The 21,143-nt window shown below is 39.9% G+C and overlaps 1 protein-coding gene across 2 annotated transcripts in view; it reads right to left on the reverse strand.

The window, feature by feature from the left end:
* The window catches only part of ZFC3H1 (zinc finger C3H1-type containing), a 65,964-nt gene that overhangs the window by 7,166 nt on the left and 37,655 nt on the right, over nucleotides 1-21,143 (reverse strand). For both annotated transcript variants that reach the window (XM_075931838.2, XM_014572789.4), the window contains exons 19-30: nucleotides 20,461-20,562; nucleotides 19,282-19,404; nucleotides 18,318-18,501; nucleotides 13,382-13,568; nucleotides 12,320-12,511; nucleotides 8,636-8,873; nucleotides 6,803-6,908; nucleotides 6,516-6,714; nucleotides 5,902-5,996; nucleotides 4,197-4,307; nucleotides 1,828-1,932; nucleotides 1,551-1,716 (exon numbers count right to left, since the gene is read on the reverse strand). In XM_075931838.2, coding sequence (XP_075787953.2) covers nucleotides 1,551-1,716; nucleotides 1,828-1,932; nucleotides 4,197-4,307; nucleotides 5,902-5,996; nucleotides 6,516-6,714; nucleotides 6,803-6,908; nucleotides 8,636-8,873; nucleotides 12,320-12,511; nucleotides 13,382-13,568; nucleotides 18,318-18,501; nucleotides 19,282-19,404; nucleotides 20,461-20,562 — 1,808 coding nt within the window. The remainder of the gene's footprint in view (nucleotides 1-1,550; nucleotides 1,717-1,827; nucleotides 1,933-4,196; nucleotides 4,308-5,901; nucleotides 5,997-6,515; nucleotides 6,715-6,802; nucleotides 6,909-8,635; nucleotides 8,874-12,319; nucleotides 12,512-13,381; nucleotides 13,569-18,317; nucleotides 18,502-19,281; nucleotides 19,405-20,460; nucleotides 20,563-21,143) is intronic.

Raw genomic sequence — 21,143 nt, forward strand, 5'->3', positions numbered from 1 at the left:
GAAATGTGGTCCTCAGATTAGCAAATTCACAATTATTATTGTAAAAAGTTAATAAACCCAAAACAGCTGATAATCAAAATGAGGATTCTTTCTGCTCAAACTTCATGAGCAAAAATTGCAAAAGCAGCTATATTATTCTGGCGCTTTAATATTATACACGGTTAAATTTTCAAAACTCTTCCCAATTAAAAAGGTACCCACACCCCCAGGCTCTACATTCAAATTTATACTATCTTCTGTCATAATAGTATAAATTAAAGTTTTGAACTATTTGCTTCATGTCCTTCATGGCAACAGCCCCAGATGTTCGATAACTAAACAATAAGGCTATATACTTAGCTGGTGTAATCTGGCATATTCTGTTGAACTCAGTGATCTAAACCAATTTACACTAGCCAAGTAAACCCATTAAATCTTCTTTCTGAACAGGGAAAGAGATGGCATCTAATTAATTACTGGACAGCAAAACATTAGTATAGTGTTATTCAACCAAAAATTCCTTATACTTATCACTTCACAGACACGTGTTCCCTAATGCTTATACCATCAAATCACTTGTTCTGTGCTGAAACAGTTCTGAAGGAAGCATTTCAGCTAGTTATTTAGGTAGAACTGCCCTCTGAGGTCTCCTGATTCTTTTATCTTACTAATAATTCCATAAGCATATTTCAGGGACTCTTACTTTCTTTTATTGTTGCCAACTCAGTAAGACTTTACTCTGGATCCTCTTTTACACTTGAATCTTACTTACTGCTATAAATTTTAACTACCTCCTCCATGCAGAAAATTCCCAGAACTGTTTACACTCTTCACATTCATTTATCTCCAACCCTCTCTCAGATATCCTATCTTGGATGTCTTCTGGCCACACCACACAACCTTCAGTTGTTCCATTGAACAACTTTCTTAAAAATATAAAATCACAACTTCAATACCCTTGTCATCTCCCACTATTACAGCCATCTTCTTGGTAGAATTATGTTCCCCCCCATTGCACACCATGAAATCTGTCCTTCCTCTCATGACCAAAACAGAACAAAATAAAATAAATTACCCTTTCCTCCTCTCTGCAAACACACACACCCAACCCAATCAAATTGTTTGAATGACTAACTTTTTCTTTAATCTTATCTTTTCATCTCCCCAGTTTATTAAAAATGTCATTGCTGTTGCAATATAGCTGTCTTGTTGGTATAGAGCAACACTCTCCTTGAATCTCTTCACTTGTGTGCCTCACTGCATTTAAACTACAGCTCAACGTCACCTTTAAGAACACACAATCTTGTTGCCAACAATGTGTGTTCTAATTTCTTCCTTCTAACACTTTTCCAAACTTTTTTCTCCATTTATCCTTATGCCCTCTATGCTCAGAGCAGTCTCCCTTGTTCTCTGGTTGGCCACTCTCTTAAAAATGAACTCACATTTTTAAGAAAATCAAAAATTAAAATATAAGCTTGGGGAGCGCGAATACAATAAGATAGTTAAAAGCATTTGCTAAAAAGTTTATTAGCAACGCATATTTTAATAGTTGGTTACTGAAAAATTCTTACCCTATTATGAAACTCATAGTTGGTCCAATAATCAGCAGTGCTAAAAGGAATAGGGTATCGGGTGGGGACTGTAACTAGACATCTGTTCACTAGATCAGTAAAAAGCTTGAATTCTTGAACGTTATTGTTGGATCCAACAATTTTGCTATTAAGAAAAACAAGGTAACTGCAAAAAAACAAAAACAAAAAACAACAGAAAACCACGTTGACACTTCCAAAGGCCTTAGTTTTTACAACTGTGAAATTAGGTAGCTTTATCCCCTCCCACTAAACTTACTCCATCCAAATATTTTGCACAGTTTCCTGTTGCATCACTGCTCCAAGAGCTGCTTCATAAGCATCCAGTGCTTCACCAACACTTGCATGAAGAGACTGGCATAAACTGTTTGTTTTAAAAGTAAAAGAACAACATTATGTTTTAGTGAGTTTGCTCTTGTATACTAAATAAAGGAGATAAGGACAATGCAGAGTTCCACACTGGCAGAAATGAAATCTTTAATGCTGCTAAAATGAGCCCAATTTCATCAGTCATAATTTATTAAATCATTATTACTCATTAACTGCTGTGTGATGTTAGCTTGTAAAGTAGATATTTCTAAATGCATTTAAATAAAGGTCAAGTTTCTCTTACCTGTACATTTCTACTCTTGAAAAAGTAATGTTCTTTTTGTCTATCCTTAACCTAAGAGAGTGTTCTCTGACTGCTGCAGACAGGTGGCCAGAGCTTCCCTCTGGAAAGCTCCCGAACTATACAATTTCAAAGGTTTAATTATATGTATATTTGAGATATCAGACTGTGATTGCTAGTTAAACACTAAAGGTTCAGAAACAATACCGGGGAGGAAACAGTAAACAGCAAATATATTAACAACCCTGCCCCATCAGAAGAGCAGGAATAAAAAAAAAAAAAAAAAAGAGAAACAACGAACAATAAATATTTAATATTTCTTTTCTGCTCCTGGAAGAACAAAACGATTAGCATGATGGACCAAACTTTTTCAAGGTTAGAGATTAACAGATGAAATATTTCTGTCAGGCACTCATCCAACCAATCTGTATTTGAAGTCTGCAAAGGAGAAGTCTTTGGCTAAGGCAAGCTACAAGAGGAAAAAAAATGCATACAGAAATTGAAAGATAGCAAGACAGAGTATAAAAATGAAATGTAGCTAGATAGCTGAATACACCCTCTGTGATAGATTGGAGAATGACCATGCCAAAGGCAGCACAGTGGACAACCAAAGGCCCTGTGTATAATACTTGGAGAAGGTGTGAACAGAGGACCAAGTCACTAGCCACAAAAAAGTCACATACACTTTTTCCAAGTAAATGTTGCTGCTCCTTGAGCTTTCAGATTGTTATTTCCACTCTGTGTGACCGTATAACAAAGCAATCCACATGGCAAAGTGAACTCTGAAACCTTTGCACCTGAAAAGGAAAGAGGTCTGAGTCCATCTGTCCCTTTGAAGATTTGTAGGGCATAGCTAATGATGCTGTGCTGCTCTACTATATCAATGTGGCTGATTAAGTTCAGTAATTCTCCTTGCTGAAATTATTCTCAGAAACATCAACCATGGATAGGAAATAAGATATAAAAGTCACATGAACGGATGGTCTGTGACTACATGACATATATTAGTTGTATCTTTACATACTCTTCTTTTTGCATGTTATTATTTGTATTGCGGAGGCCTCATAAGTTCCTTCTCCAAATACCTTACCATCTAATCTGAAAGAATGAAACAAATGTATGTAAGTGAAACAGATGTATGTGTTGAGAGAATTTTAATATCTGGTGGGAGGTTTCTTTGAAAGTAGCAAAGTAGTATTCATTTGGAAAGTTACTCCTGTCTCAGACTCTTTCTTTGAAAAGCCATGCGGTCAATCATGGAGATGGCATAAAACCAGACCATGAAGTACACTTCTTAAAATGACAGCATAAGAGAATCACTCAATGACACAGCCTATTCTAAAAGAAGGGTCCTCTTCGGCTGTCTGGGTGCTACCATGATAACTTGTATCTTCGCCTGGCAAGTGTTGAACATCCTTTTTTCAGAAACAACAGCAGAAAAAACAAAAGTAGATCATAAGTGCATGACTTGAGATCTGTCACCTATACGCCCTGCATTCTTCTTGATGAAAACCATGACCTTGGCATTTTCCTTTGTTGAAAGGAGGTCCAGCTCTGGAAAGTCTCAACTTTTAGAACACAAATGTCTTTACTGTAGGAAGACTGGGCCAATGAGAGTGGGGAAGAAGAATGTTGAAGAACTAGGCTAAGGCAAACAGAAAAATGAGAAAAACCTAAATCAAGAAGTGGAGATAGCTGAAAGAGTGAAATGAAGTTGTTGGGTTTTGTTTTGTTTAAGCCTTTGTCCCTTTTGGTAGAGATAAGCCAGAGTTACCGACAGGTCAGAAGCTCAGCAAGAGAGAATTGGAACTATTCCCAAGCATGATGACATCCTCCTTCACAGCTCTGTAAAACCACCTCCCTTCTGCAGCAGTCAGGGAAGCATCTAGGACTGGTGGATTAATCATTCACAAAGAACCCAACGTAATACACACTTAAGTATACTCTGAACAAAATCAGAAAATCCATTGTTTGCAGATCAAGTGTGCATTTCTCACAGAGGCTAATAAAATTCTCACCAATAGATTTGCCACAAATATGGGATTTGCTGGTTTAAAATGTCATCTGTAAGATGTCCTTTATAGATAGGTGATGTAAATTCAATCGGCATTGGAAAATTCAAGAGATACCTACAACAAAAACATGCACATTTGAACACAAACTACTTCTCTCTATATAGAAATAATTCTGGCCAGATAGACATTTACTGATATATTTTAGAAACCCAATAATATCTCACCATCAAAATAGGTAAAGTAAATCTATAAGCATCAGTTTTCTAAAAATATAAAAGATTATCAAATCTCAACACCTATTTTTAAAAACATAGCCTCTTTTTTTTTTTTTTTTTTTTTTTGATTTCCACAAAGGTACTACTAGATTAGAGTCAGGCAAAATATGGTCCATGGACCAGATCCGGCCTACCAAACTACCGGATTCAGCCCACAGCATGTAATCAGCCAGGCTCTCTGCCTGCCCTGCCACTGCACATTTCTCAGGGCAGCCCTCTGAATGCTGTGAGCCTGGAGCGAGGCTTTCCGCACTGCCTGTACCCCACCATAATTTGGCAGATCACACTGGCCAGTTTCATAGCCAATGTGAACTTTGTATTTGCAGGACAGGGAAGTACCCCCTCCTAGTGTGAAGAATTCAGAGCCATACATAGTCCCCGCACTTGGTGTAGGGGCATAGATTTGGGCACCCTGGCTGAGGAACCTGCTGACCTGCTACTGGGAGCTGCCCAGGTAAGCACCTCCCAGCCAAAGAAAGCCTCTGGCACCTCAGCCCCTCCTGCCCTCTAACTCTGCCCTTTCCCTTGCACCCCAGTCCTCTTCCCCCCCCAACATAACCTAAATCCCTGCACCCCCTCCTGCACCAAGTCAATCCTCTCATGCACCCCATCCCTTTCCCCAAGCTCCCTTCTGCACCCATCCTCCAACACAGACTCCACATCACCTCCATTAATATCATGGACAAGTGTAGCCCTTGATTACTTACTAAAATTCTTGGAGTAGCCCTCCATCAAAAATTATTGCCCACCCATGTACTAGGCTATATACAAACTGAGCTTCTTTACATCTGTGATTGATGCAAACATGTTTCCTTTCACATTATAAATACATCAACCCTTTACAGCCAAAAATTATCTACCTTTAATCAGTTTGTGAAGAAATAAAGTTTGCATTACTCGCATTAAGATGACAGTATATAAAAACTGAATATGAAGTTTATTTAATTTGAATGAAGCTACTCCCTTGTTTAAAGTTACATGCATAGATGGACTGGGGTCTTATGCAGGTAGGTTTAGGAGTGTAATTTTAGGCACAGAACTTTAGAAAAATTGGCCAAAATATACAATATATTTCTATTGCTCATCCCAAAAAGCAAGGAAATGAAATCACTTAGACCAATTTAACTGAAAGATGCCTGGCACTGCTCAGATTAAATCAATAAATATGACCTGGTCAAATAAGAAGAGTGCAAACAATAAAACAATGCATGATCTAAGGGACTGTAAAATGTAAGCACAGCATAAGTTAAAAATGGAGTTTTAACCACTCTAGATTGCCTTGCTTTTGTGGAAAGGAGTCCTGTTGATAGTTTTCCAACTTAATAAAATCGGATAATACAATAAATTGTAAATTACACCAAACAGCTGATATTTTGGTTAAATTAGACACACTTATACCAGCATGAATTAAATAATGCCTTCTCTAATCCTACCGTAAGAGATCCATAGGACTGTGTTCGTGACATACATTCTCAAAGAAAGCGGCGACAAATTCTTGCAATAATGGAGGGATACTGTCTGCCCTTTTCTGTTTTAAAAATAAAGTAGACATTACATAAAATTTCTTTTTATTTACAGCACGCAAGTTAAAAACACATTAAACTATCTTCTTAAAATAGCTTCTGCTTTCCTTTGAATCTTTCAAGGAGCAACACAATTAACTTATATCAAAGAACAGGTAGCAGGGAGAGAGGAATTAACATACTAATGTGTTTGCATTGTGACATCCTCTACTCTTCTTACACAAGGGTGTGGTCCGGATACAGGACCAGGAATCAGGTACTCGAGTTCTGAACCCAATTTTCACAACAATTCTTCCTATTGACTTGCAGGAGTCACTGATTTTCCCTGTTCCTATTTCCCTAACTATAAAATGAGGATGACACATCACAAGTGCTTTGCAAGAATTAGTTACATTTTAAGTGCTTTGAAGATTGATAGTAGTACAAGAATGCTAAGTATTATTGCTAATTATTCATTGCAAGGCACAAATATATTCATTTTACAGAATAAACCAACCACAAAACCCATGAGAACATTTTTTTACCTGGGAGATGAAGAATTTGCACATATGATAAAAAACCTGTGCATTTTGAGGATTTTTCTCAAATGCTGTTAGCCACACAGCACAAGCTTTGTCATTCTGTTCTTTCCGCAAGTATAAAGTAACCAGCGCTTCCAGCAACTGACAGTTGACAGGACATAATTCCAGCAATGAGCTACACAGTTCTATAGCAGCATCCCACCTTAAATAAATCAGTTAAAAGTTAAAAAAAACATATTGATGAACTAAACATCCTTATATAAGTGTTCTGTCTAATAACCTGTTCTCACCTCTCCAGTAACTGCTGCAAAGCAATCATGTTTCTGTAGAGAGGAAGGCAGATTGCTATTCTTTCATCAGCGCCAAGATTTTCATCAGTACATGTTTGTATTGCATCTAAAGAGACAAGTTTAAAAATCGAGTCTTTAAATGTAAGTTTATACAGATTTAAGTAAGTATTACACAAATCTATACAACACTTATATTTAAGTTAAGCTTTATCTATGAGTTATGGAAATGAAACGTGACCTTCAGAATAGTTGTTTTCAGATATTTAGCACCACACAATTCAAGAATGAAATTCTCTTACTTAATAATCTTTTGGTAATGCCTCTTACCTCTGGAATTCAGATGGGTTCCATGCTGTTGGTGGAAGCTCCAAGATTAAGTCCATCCTTTTACTTCAGGATATCAGAAATTCAGCAGCAGAACAAGCAAGTGGTTCAATTTCTCCCAATTACATTGTTTTATAATTTTTTTCTATTGTTAGTATCTGTGCAGCAGGGACTTCATTTTAAATATCAGGCTTTCCCTCCCACTTTCTGGAGCTAAGGAATCATTAGAGCATTGAGGCTCGAATCCCATGGTACAGCACCTCTCTACTGTGCTCCCTCTATCAAAGTCTCTATTCAGGGTTCCTTCTAAACTACTACAGGGCAGCACAGCATCACAGCGAATTAATCAGTCCCACCCAGTCAGTCAGCTCCATGCACACAGCCCTGATTAGGTGGAGCTGATTCATCACCTTTGAAGCTGTGCTGCTGTACAGCTTAGAGGGAACACTGTCCCTATCCACACAAAATTGCTGAGAAGTCCCTCAAGCACCAAGTCAAGTGCAAGACAGGTTACAGGTAGCCTTGGTAGAGTGACTATTTTTACAAAAATAATTTTGACTGAAAGGTCATTTATTTTTAATGATTTTTTTATTTAAGTTTTCACAATTTTGGGAAATAGGGGGTATCACAATTACTTAATGACAATAGATTTCAAGTTCAAAAAGTTAAAACTTTATAACTGTGCAGCATGAATTGTCATCACATGTCAAGCTATATTTTGTAAACATTATCCTGTAATATGTCTCCAGTAAGGTCTCAAGCAGCGTTTTCTTACTTTGCCTATCTGTAAATTTTGTTTTTCATCAATGGAAACGTTCTGTGTGTAGCTCTTTGTACACAGGGAAGTTAAGTTTACAGATAAGTACCAATAAAAAGCTAAACTTTCCATGCTTAACTATCAGCAGCTTCCCCAGAACCTCAAAGAGTGAGCTACGCATCCTGTTGCAAATCAACCAGCATTGCATCCATTAGTCGATCCGGCTTTCAGTTGAACCATGCCGGAACTTTACACCCCAACTCCTCTCTGTGAAGCCATGACTTCATCATAGGAGGCTTAACTGGGAGCATGAGGATTCCCAAAAGATTGTTAGGAGTGCCCACATGTAGATGTGCTGCCTTGAATTAGAGTGCCAGGAGGAATAGCTTCTCACCAGGGCCATTCTAAGTTATTTCAAAATAGGCGTTATTCTTCATAGAACAAGGTTTACAGAAGTCGGAATAAGCCGCCCGTTACTTTGAAATTATTTTGATACTGTTGTGTAGACGCTCACATAGTTATTCCAGAATAATGGCTGTTATACCAAAATAACTTTATTGTGTAGACACACCCTCATATGGCAATAATTAGTACCACTAATGAGCAAGCAGTTTGGACAAAGTTTGAACCCTTTCCTTCTCATCCTCAGTTCCACAGGTGAGAGGCACTGCCTATCTGAATGAGAGCAGCAGTGCAGCAGCAAAGTTATGAACTCAATTTACTTTTTCCTTAAAACACAAAAATAAGCTTACCTTCAAACACAGCTAACAACATATCAGGGTTGGTCTTCACATCTTGAACTGTCTGCCATGGTATTAAAAATGGCTCTTTGTTCATTATCCTTGATGGGTTGGCATTAGCAGGATCATAAAACTTGACAGGGAGAACGCTGAATTCTATTAGATGTATATAAGCTAGCCAAGCCAAGCAGCGGTCACTTATGGTAAGGCGTTCTGCTATTATCTTTTCATTAGCTGATTTTAAAGCATTCTGTAAAGGTAAAAGATGAATAAGATTATATTTCTGACAGATGCTCTACATAGCAGAGTAGTAGATTCTGAGATCTGAAAATTAGAGAAAGAATAAGGAAACCAGACGCTTCTATATTTCCAAAGACTCTGATGAGGCATCCCAAAGACAGAAATGGATCCAATACCTTATCTCCTTATTCATGCAAGCAGCCCAAGTACACAAAAGGCAAACACATAATATGGCCCTTACTCTTAGATCAATATGTAATATAGAATAGCATAATATGAGGGGCTTAGGGGACGACAATGACCAAGACTTGTCTTACTCAGACAAGTGACCATACAAAAATGGACTTTGTACTACGCATTGTTTCCTCCCTGCATTTACTCTATCTTACCCATTTACCTAAAGACAGAGTTGCACAGATGTCACTGAGGGAAGTAGCACACCTTCAGGCTCTGCTCCCTCGAAAGGGAGGTCCTGTAACATCACCTGGACCTCCTACGGTATGCTGGAGATCTGGAGCCACGAGCACCTGCGCATAACAATGCGCGTGGCCATGGCACAAGCTGCCAAGTCCGCAGCGGCCTGCAGTGCTGTTCGTGCAACTATTCTTCCTTCCTCAACAAAGGCGGCAAACTCCCACTGGGAAGCTTGAGGCAGCTGGTCCTTGAATTTGTCCACAGCCACCCAAGAATTATACAGATAATGGCTGAGCATCGCTTGCTGGTTTGCGATCCTCAGTTGTAGGCCCGCCGTAGCATATGCCTTCCGCCCCAGCAGGTCCAACTTCTTTAGCTCCTTACTCTTTGGAGCAGGGCCCCACTGCTGCTGCCTCTCCCTCTGGCAAGCCACCTGAACCACTGCTGAGCCACCACTCGGTGGTGGATGTGCGAAGAGATGCTCATGCCCGGATTGGGGCACGAAATACCTCCTCTCAACCCCTTTTTGTGTTGGGGGAATGGAGGCCGGTATCTGCCATAAGGTCTTGGTTATCTTTGCCACCGTTTTATTCAGAGGGAGGGCGATCTTAGCCAAGGCGTCAGCTGCAAGAATGTCCACCATCGGGTCCTCCCCCTCCTTAGCCTCCTCTGCCTGTACCCCAGGTTCTGCGTGAGGTGCCTGAGGAGGTCCTGGTGGGCTCACATGTCCATCGTAGGCATGCCTGGAGATAGGTCTGCTAAAGCCTCATCCGGTGATGAGGACGAGGACTCCAGCAGTTAGAGTTGAACCATAACTGTGGCGGAAGGCTCAGTCCTGGGGCCAGGGCCCTGCGCAGGGCCTGCTGGAAGGGGCTGACAGAGTGGATCAGCCGATTCACCTCTCGATCCCGGGGGGCTGGCTCTAGTCTCCGAGCCCGGGTCCCTTGTGAGTGGGGAGGACAAGGGGGCAGACCTACAGCTAGAACGTATCGAGGTTGCCACAGACCCATGTCTCAACGGGTCAGGGCCTTGCGCCTGATGATAGGCACACAGTATCCAGAAGGGCCACTGCATAGGCGGCTGCCACTGGGGAGGGCCAAGTCCGGACCATGGGTGTGCTGCGATGCCCCAAGCGGTGCCAAGACGAGGACCGGTGACCTGACCTGGAGCGGAGCGCCGACCGACGGGACAAGCAAGAGACCCTAGATGCAGCCGACCGTCAAGAGGAGGTTGACGAAACCAGAGACTCTGCATTGGACTCCAAAGAGCACTCTGACGCTGACCACAGCAGTGCAGAAGACCCTTGTTCCCCCTGCGCTGCATGGTGAGCCATGGCAGCCGTTTTCCCTCTATGGGGTACAGGCGGTACTGGCGGGGGCAACATGGCGTGGGACGCCGGAGCGCACGGTGACGACTCCATGGGAAGAGGTGCCCTCCTCCATGGTGCCTCCTGCACCGGGGACGGCAGTGCCGAACCCGGCTCTTGCCTGAGCGGTGCCAGCTGTGGTGCCAGGGCTGGCTTAGGCACATAGGTCTTGTGGCCCACGTGCTCCTCCGTGCCATGCGGTGCCAGGCCTGAGGAGGCCGTGAGCTCTATCAGCTCCCAGGCCGCAGTGAACATCTCCGGCGTGGATGGCTTCCAGACCTCCTCCAGGGACAGGTCCCGGCCTCCTTGGGCTCCCGATCTTACCCGGCTCCTCTCTTGAAGCACCAGCTCCCGAGGGCAGGCGCTCCGGTTCTGCTTCTGCAGCAACCTTTCACTTTGCGCTCGTTTACTAGTCAACAGCGCCGGTGATTGAGATCGGTGCCGGGAAGGCGCCGTGTGCCTTGGCGCCTGCTCTGTCTCTGTAGTCGATGCCAGTGCGCTCCTTACCGACGGTGGCACCAGGGGTTGAAGTGCCGACTCCATTAACAGGAGCTTAAGCCTGGAGTCTCTCTCCCTCTGTATCAGAGGGGTAGCCGTGTTAGTCTGAATCTGCAAAAGCAGCGAGGAGTCCTGTGGCACCTTATAGACTAACCGAAGTGTTGGAGCATAAGCTTTCGTAGGCAAAGACCCACTTCGTCAGATGCATGTAGTGCTTAAAGGACCTGCAGATCTTGCAGGTGTTAGTTAAATGGCCCTCACCGAGGCACTTTAAACAGTCCGTGTGTGGATCTCTGTAGGGCATGGGTTTGGAGTACTGTTGACAGGGTTTGAAGCCCTGGGGCCCCAGTATGCCCTCCTCACAGAAGGAAGCCGGGGAAACTACTATCAACACTATCTAATCACTATCTACTAATAATCGACTGTTAACTACCCTAAGGAGAAACTATTTACATATGAAAGCTAAGGGTGCACTTGTAAAGGCAAGTAGAGCTTCCAGCAACCATCAAGGGCAGAAAGAAGGAACGGAGGGGGTGGAGGGCTAGCAGGGGGTTATATGCTAGAATATACTGGCGCCACTCCAGGGGGCTCCCCTGCTGGCCCAACGGGTACTGCTAAGGACAAAAAGCTTTCGGAACTTGTGAACGGGGTGTGCACACACCTAGATGGAATAGACATAAGCAAGCACTCAAAGAAGAAACACTGTATATTTAAAATAAGTTATGAAAAAGTGATATGAAATTGCCAACCTCAGACTAGCCTGAAGAGCCTTGGACTATTAAATAACTAAATCACAAACTGTAACAACGTTGCAGTTTTACAAAACATGTTTGCAAGTTGTAAGATAAAAATTCAATATTTTTTTAAAGAGGGCCTTTTAGAAACAATCATGCAATCAAGAGGCAATTCTCAATAACTTTTCGAAAGTTTAAAAAAATGTATCCAAATCTGCCTCCTTAACTCATGCACAAAAGAATCTCCCCAATTTTAGCTACTTTCTGCTGATAGAACTAGATAACTTGTCTATAACTGGAACTACTAGAATTTTAGGCACCAAAAAGGACCAGAAAGAGAAAAGCGAATTGTTCGGGCACTTAAAATGAAAAACTATATAACCGTAATTTGTGTTTAAGAATCTAGTATAATAGGAATTAAATGTGTGTAACTTGACAAATCACCTGAAGTAGGGCAAGAGCATTTTGATGTCTTCCTGTAAACATGCTTAAGTGAACTCTGTACAGCAGTGTCTCCAGCAGCTGAAAGGACAGGAGATCAGAGTTTTCTTCACCCTCTGTAGTTTCCATTAGGAACTGCAGCATTCTCCCACATACATAGTCCTTTCCATCAAAAGAGTTTTCCAGGTTCAAAAACTAGATAGAAATGTTTCACACAAATAATTATTCAGGGGTGAGGAGGAGACTTCAAAACAGTCACTAAAGCTAAAAGTTATATAAACCACTTGTATTTTATTCACAACTATTAGCAAACTTTTAAGGTTCAAATGTAATGCTCTTCACTTTTTATTTACTGTGTTTTTAGATATTACCTCAATGAAATAATATACTACTCACATGTTATTGGGAAAAAAAATCAATATTCAAAAGAGGCAAAAAAATGTCAAGTTAAATTGAGATTTACCTTTTAAAAAGAAATCCCAACATCCTGTATTTAAGGAATGCAACACCTTGTCTCAGATGAATTTGATCATCAAATCAAGTGCAGTAGGTAATGGACCCTGCTATGGATAGCACTTTAAACGTAACTGTAAATTTCCTTGCTTTTTATCATTTATTTGATCTTTTTAAAAATTAAGGTACAGGTTGACCGTTCAAGTCTAGCACGCTCATGACCTGACTGGTGCTGAACCACAGGCTGTCAATATTGTCTAGCAACATTACCAACACTTCCATTGCTTACTGGGCTCTTAAAAGACATTTAGGGGTAAATCAGAGCTCAACAGCAACACAGAACACACAGTTGTAAACAAACTTTATGGGGCCACAGGAAACTTGGCCATACCCATGATAAATGGACCTACGACTAACTAAAATCATGCCCGACTATGAATGCTGCCAGACCAGAGAGGTTCAATCTGTATTAGCTTGGATAGCATATGGGGGGGGGGGGAGGAAGGAAGGAGGAAGAGACAAAATGCCTTCTTCCTGTTGCACACTAAAATTCACTACTTAACTATAGTATTCATATATAGGTGCTGGAAGTACATTATGTAATTTTCTCACCTTCCACCAAATTTGGTAAGTAGGTGCATACTCTACTGCTGTCTCACACATCTCCTGCACTTCCTCCTTGGTTCCTCTTTTTGAGAATAGTTTGAGGTAATGACACCAGATTTCAGGGTTCTCTTTGTTGTTTTCTAGTGCTCGAGCTAGAACATTTAGAGCTGAATCCAAGCACTCAGAGGATGAACTGTGGAAAAAAAATTGGGCCATTATATTAAAGAGAAGAGTGAACATAGATTTGTTTAGAGCTCATTTGAGATGGAACATGGAAATGGATAATTTCAGAAGACAATGCCAAATTAGCAGATATCAGAATTTTTAAAGGAGTATTTTAAATGCTTCTTGTTATTATAAAACTGATGGCTACAGAAATACCACACTTTTTCATATTTATACAAACTACATATCACCACATACTCTACAAAAGAACAAACGTATCAGTCTCCTTGGAACAAACTGTCAGTTAACAGATTGTGGTTAATTTTCACTGGGGTTTGCCGTGGCCTGAACTCTTTAACCCTTTGACCTACAAAGAAGTTAAAGGCCGGGAGGGGAAGGGGGGTAGTAGAAACTCTTGAAAGGTCACTCTTCGGCAAAATTTCATCTGTTATATACAGCACATTATAGGAAGTTACAACTTTCTACCCTTTTGGGGTAATTAACTACTCACCACCATTTAAGTAACACAAGTACTGTTCTGAACTGCCAATCAAATGATGGACTACATTTACGCATATCAGTTTACAAACTGCAAGTAACTTCCATAAAATTATAGAGAACTGCTCAGGCTAGTTGTATTTATCCCACTTCAGGAAAGGATTTGTTTAGGAATTATTTTACACTGACCTAAAATGATTGTGTTTATGCAAGAAAGTCAAAAGAAGATTAAAACACCTTGTGTGTACTTTTGGTTATGTATACAAACCTCTGAAATTACTTATATGCAAACAGACTTTCTACTCTATATCTCAACAAATCAAAAACACTGCAATTCAGCCAATGACCTTGTATTTACAAGTCATAATGGGCCTGATCACCTTTTAACAGCCAGATCATCAGAAGAATTATTTCAGAGAAGGAAATTCCATCCTACCCACCTGTATTTCTTCCTCTGCAGCCCTCAAAACATCTTGGGTCCATGTTTCTGAGGACTGCAGCACAAAGTAGTGTTCTAAAATGTAACTAAACAGTTTCTGATTAAAATTCCATGTATATGTAAGTTTGGTATAGCCCTAGCAATTTACCAGTGCATCCCTGGTAGCAGAGCTATTGCCCCTAAACTTAGTACTTTGGTTCTCTTACAGATATTTAAGAACTTGGCAGAGGGAGAAGGAGGAAAAAAGTTCCACACAACCACATGCCGCTTCTTAAAATTAAAATAAATAAACAAACAAACAAACAAAACAAAACACAACTACTCAGGAAACCAGATTCAAGAGGGACACTTGAATTTGGATAGTAGTGCTACTTTACTTAATTTCATAAAATGTAATTACCTAATCCAATCTGATCTAATCCAGGGCTTTAGATCTATAAAATTTGAACATATTTGTTTTTTGCTTGTAAGGACACAGCCTGAGATTTTAGTGAAAAGACTGGGCCTGTTTCAAACTGCATAGTTGCATAATGTTTGCTGTCAGACACCAGACATAAGTAGTTTTCCAAGTTTAAATAATTTCTATGTTTACTTTTCACAGAAATGTCCCAATTGCTATTTCTGTCACTTCCTTTATTCATTCGGAAACCCCACTGTTCTATCTAGTCATACCTATAGCTCCCTTCACACAGCCCAGTGAAGACCTACTATGAAGGTATCCAAGACTTTATCACTGGCTGTACAGGTTGGAATTTCTTTGCAAAATAAAAGCTCTTCAACCTATTTTACCTATTTTGGGAAATTTCATGTAACACACAACTGAGGTGAAAAAACTGTGTCTATGAGTTCTTCAAGCTGCAATGCAAAATACTGCCTCAATGTACAGTGGTCTATTTTAGGTATTTTCACGAGCTCATCAATGTGTCAAGGCTTGGCACCATGTGACACTGGAATGGTTTTCAGGTCCATGGCTGTTTGTTCCCCAATCATAAATTTTATGTACGTCTCTTTCTGCAGGAAATGGAACGGTACTACTAATGGCATATGCTTGTTTGCATTTTGCAATTCACATGATCACAACATAAGATGTTTCAAAGGCTTTTTGAGGAACAGTTGGTTTCTTTAACAAGGACTATTTTTGCTATTTTAATTCTTCCTCTTTGTTAAGGGGAAAACTATTGTTGATGTTCACTTTTCCTGACCTCATAAGGGATGTTAAAATTCATTTATTTTGGTAAATGTGTAACCGCTGAAAATGTCAGCAGTTACAAGCCACAGGAGGAGGGAGAATGGCTCCCTGGGAGCCTGCTTAAAAGGCTTCCACCTGCTCTTCCCTCCCCACTCCATGCTGCTGCCTTTAAGATGGTGTAACAGTGAAAGTTAATTGATGAGCCCAGGCCCACTAGTAAACTGTTTATACAATTACATCCCTAGACCTCATACTTTCATTTACTAACACTGAACACACATGGTGGTCACGCATTTTCCACTGTCATACTGAGACATGTAAATCGAATCAACGTTACTATCGTATTGCCTACTTCCTTTTTCATTTAATTTTCCTTCCATTTAACTTTCTTTAGCTCAATATTTACTGCACATAGCATGGTCTTAGTAAAAGTCATTCCTTTATAAACAAGTGTGCCCGTCTTTCTTTCAGTTCACTTTCCTTATCTGTCAACGCTAATGCTGCTGGCACTGGAAGTCTCTCTACCCTCCACCACAGCAGGGGTTTTCAGTTGAAAGTCTTTCTGCTCACCGCTTCTCCAGGCAGGGAGTCTCTCTGCTAAAGCCCACCCCCTGCAGGAGCAGAAAGCACAGAGAAGCTTCCAGTCCTGAAACAAGAGCAGCTTTAGGTGCAGTCCAGTGGTTTTCAAACCCCTAAACATTTTCCAATGAAGGTGCAGACCCCTTTGGAAATCTTTGTCATAGTCAGCAGCCCCCCAGTCAGTCAGTCCCTGGTTCACAAGTTGGAAACCACTAACATACACAAAGAGATAAGAGGAGGATATTTTTAAGCCTCATTTAAAGTTAGAAAAAATAAAAGAGCATAATGAATAATTTTTCCCCAGATGCTCATGAATCTTTCAGTTTGGCAAGCGCTGATACAGAAATTGTGGATCACTATCTCCTCATGCAAATCACATTTGTACCCAATGTTCATATTGTAATTACAGTCAATACAAAAGCTTGTTAAAATTCTGAATCTGAGCATTTACAAGGTAACAACATTCAAAGTTATAATTCTAACAGTAATAACTCCACTACTGGTATGTGCCTAGTGTGTTTTTATTGAACTCAAGTTATGCTGTACAACTTACTAAGTACATCCAACAAACCCATAAATGCAGTGTTTGGGGCTGAACAGCAGTTATGGTTATTTCAGGCTACAGAAAGTAGAATATCGACTTAAGGTTTGCAACTCCAGCTAATGTAGCAGGAGTCCATGTACCTTAAGCTGAATTACTGTGGAGTCTACAGGTAAAACACTTCTGATGACTTCCCTGACTCTTCTCATCCACGGAAGAGTAACAGGGTCAACCAGAGAGCAATCTGCGGTTGATTTGGTCTTCACTACACATGCTAAATGTTAATTTTTGAAGTCTGCCTTCATTTGTGTACGTTAATTTTTTATTTCCAAGGACATATGCAAAAACCCAAATGTTCATGTAACAGAATATGCACACTATATGAAATATCCATATATACTTGTGCAGGTTTGTACATGTCTGGATAATTACCATAGATACTTAATTTGGTAAATTATATAGGCTGTTCTCATTTAATTACAAGCCATTACTGGCTCGCAAATTCATAAGGCATATGTTCCCTCACCGAATATTATCCACATATCAAATTTTAAATTAAAAAATTATACTTTTAAATCTAATGGTATATTCATATGCTGATGCTAAGAAATGAAGAATTAGTTTTGTTTGTGATTTCCAAAATAATTCAAATTTAGACAGAAAATTTCATCCTGAATGAGATTATATAGATTTCTAAAAAACTTCTGAAAAGGGAAGCTTATTAAATATTTATACTGCAGTAACACCAATAGGCCCAAGTCAGGATGAGGGTCTCTTCTGCTACCACTTTGCAAATACACAAACACACATGAAGAGATAATCCCATTCCAGAACAATTTATATTTAAGAAAGTTAGAATGAAATAACTGCTTCTGGTTGAGGAAGCTAAGTTGTTACTAAGAAATTATGATAATTAAAATAATGTTGTGTCTCTAATTCTCTTCAATAAAATGAAAAACATAGTTAAGAATCCCACAGGCAAGACAATTCTAATATGGAAAATATATTGTAGTTATTTTCCTAGACACTCAACGTGGATTAAAAACTGCAAGATGCCTGACAGTTCTTACTCTAGCAGGTCATCATAAAGCATCTTGAGTAAAAGTTATTTTAGAATGCCATCCCAAGCATTCCAAAGGCAGATTTAAAAATCAGTCTCTCTCCCTATCGTACTTACCTTTATGTAACTGGACAAATTAATTCCATTGTAATCTTATAAACTGTGCATGTTTTAAAGCAATTATTCCTTTACTAGTTCTCATTTCAACTACTTCCAGTCTGAAATAAAACCTGTCTGGAGTTAAAATGCAAATATAATTTATTACTCATGCACTGAACTGTGTACAGCAAAGATCTAATCTGAAGTTTTTTCTAACTGCTTTTAAGTAGTAAGGTATTTGTGGCTTTGTCAAAGAAACAAAGAGTCCTTTGACACCAGGAAGGAAACCTGATTACAGTAGCATAGGTGAAAAGCCTCAAACAAAAAATATAAAAAGGGCAACAGATTGTTTACATATAGATAAGAACCTACCCTTCATTTTGACTCAGGTATTTATATGCAAGTTTAATCCAAAGCTGTACATCACAGGGGTTTTCAAGTACACTCGCCTCCAGGTTAGAAATATCATCAGTCTCATTTGTGAAATATCTGACATCATCTGGAGTCACAACAGCATCCAGAGCTCGAACATTTGTTTTGTGTTCTACAGGATGGGCTGCAAGAATAAAGTGTTTCTGTTCAGCATGAAGATTGCTTGCACAGTGGAACCTGAACTAACTAATCGTATATTTGGTGAAGATATTTCTCTCATCTTAAACAGACTTCTTAAGCGACTGTCAGGATACTTTCCAAAAACAATAGCCACCTATGACATTTACAGAAAGTAAAGCTACTCTCTCCTTAAAAGCAGGAAACAGGCGATAGTATGGCACAGGAAAATTGGCTTTAAGTCAAATGTTGCAGCAGAAAAAAGCAAGTGATAGAATAATGCTTTTGTAGGATCATACTGGTTAGCAATAATTTATAGGATAGCACAGAGCGAGGCAGAACTCATAGGAGAGCATTAAACACAAAACAAGTCTGATTTTCTGAAGAACCTTCTTGCTGGATTCACTCTATGGCAGTTTGTGCCATCTGCACAAGTCAGGTGGGAAATCCCTCTAACTGCTAAGACTTTTGATGTCCCAAGGCACCTGTAAGCTAGCTCTAGAACTGTGCTCTACTAAACATGCTCCAATCTTGGATGCTCCAGAACATGCTAGCAAAGGGAATAAGAGTTCCCACTGAGCTTAATTATTTATTTTTAAAAGGATATACATGGATTCAATCATCCTAAAACAAAGAACAGGCCAATAAAGAAAAGGTAGTCAAGAAGCTCATGTGTGGAGTATACAAATGGGTCATAAGATGAAGCAAATTCATACTTGATTTCATAAGTGTCCGCAACTCTGTCCCCCCCATACTCATTATTTCCAATGCCATATTTTTGCCTTACCGTACTTAATAGATCCCAGAGATTGTTCCTCCTCGCTGCTACTACTACTACTATCTAAAATAGGTTTTCTCCAGTACTTAGGTCTCCATTTCCTTTTGTCTTTCCAAGTTGTAAATGGAGGTGCTGTAACCAATAAGAATAGTAGAAATCATTTTCTTTTCCAGCCACAAACGAATGTATTTTTGTTTAAAGTTTACTCATTTTAGGTAAAGTGGTCAGAAGTATTTAAGCAACTTAAAGGTGTAGATTCCTAAGTGCACAAGACCCTTTTGAAATTTTTACCCTATAACACAAGAAGCTTAAAAATAGATGACCATAAAATGTGTAATACATGGAAATAAAGTAACCGGATCTTATCTTTACAATACTACTATAAGAATCATGCTCGTATGCAATGTTAATAGCCTACCAAATTTACTGTCCATTTTGGTCAATTTCGCAGTCATCGGATTTTTTAAATTGCAAATTTCATTATTTCAGCTATTTAAATTTAAAATTTCACAGTGTTGTAATGGTAGGTATTCCAAACCAAAAAATAGCTGGGGAAAGGGCCCGATGCAAACATTGTTGTGTGTATGGGGGAGAGGGAAGCATCACAGTATTATTACCCATTCCTCTGTGCTGCTGCAGATGGCAATATTGTCCTCAGAGCTGGGCAGCTAGAGAGCAGCAGCAGCTGGCCAGGAGCTCTGTTTTGAAGGTAGGAACAGCCTCCAGCAGATGTGCAGAAATTTGGGTGTCATGATATGGTATCCTCATCCTCAGGGCTCGACAAATAACACAATCTACTCGCCCATGACTGTAACCCGGAAGAGCCCTGCTCATCCTTACTTTTGCACTGCTGCTGGTGGGATGCTGCTTCCAACCTGGGCACTCAGCCAGAAGCTGCTGCTCTCTGACAGCCCAGCTCTGAAAATAGTACAGAAGTAAGGGTGGCAATACTATGATCTCCTAAAATAGCCTTGTGACACTCTCCCTCCTCCTGCAACTCTTTTGGGTCAGGACTCCCAATTTGAGAAAGGTTCATCTCCCTTGTGAAATATGTATCGTATAGGGTAAAAAAGAGCTCAAGTGACCAGATTTCATTCTCTATCATAGGTTTCTCATGGACATGAATTTAGTAGGCCTTAGCAATGTTATTAACACTAACTGCAGACATTTTTTTTAAAAGTTACTTACTGTGACCCTTACTCTCATTGATATTACTAACAAGAAGAACAGCCATCTGATCCACTGACATTCGATCTCTGTTCACACCAAAAAGTTTCTCGACATATTTTTCTAAAATGAAACCAATATGATAACTATATGTGGCTACAAACAGATATGTGCATTTATGCATTAAAATATAAAATCTCAGCAGACAGCATACTGACAATATAAATATTCCAACTATTATTTCAGTGCTACTCATTTCAAGTTAATATGCTTTTCAAGTGTGGCTGGATGTATAAAAGTCAGGAAACTGAAAAGATACATTAAGCCATTTTATCCACCCCTGAGCTTATTCCTGCAGTATATTTTCTAGAGCTTTGGTCTCATCTACTTGTAAATATCCTTTAAAAAGGGGATTTCTGTATGTAGAGGAATCTGGGGGAGCGACAAGGAAAAGAGAACTTCACCACTTTTCCCAGGTCTTTGGATCCTGATTTAAGCTCTTCCCCTTGCATTTGATTAAGGCAACTGGAAAAATGAAACTGAATACCGTATTTTCCAGCGTATAAGACGACTTTTGATGTTAAGAAACATCCCCCCAAAATCGGGGGTCGTCTTATACGCCGGGTATGCTGCTTTGCAAAGCCTCGGGGGAAGCCGTCGGCGGGGCATCCCAGGCGCGCCTGGGCTGCCCCGCCGCCGGCTTC

The sequence above is a fragment of the Pelodiscus sinensis genome, chromosome 1, assembly GCF_052426305.1.
Source record: "Pelodiscus sinensis isolate ZL-2025 chromosome 1, ASM5242630v1, whole genome shotgun sequence".
NCBI classification, from domain to species: Eukaryota; Metazoa; Chordata; order Testudines; family Trionychidae; genus Pelodiscus; species Pelodiscus sinensis.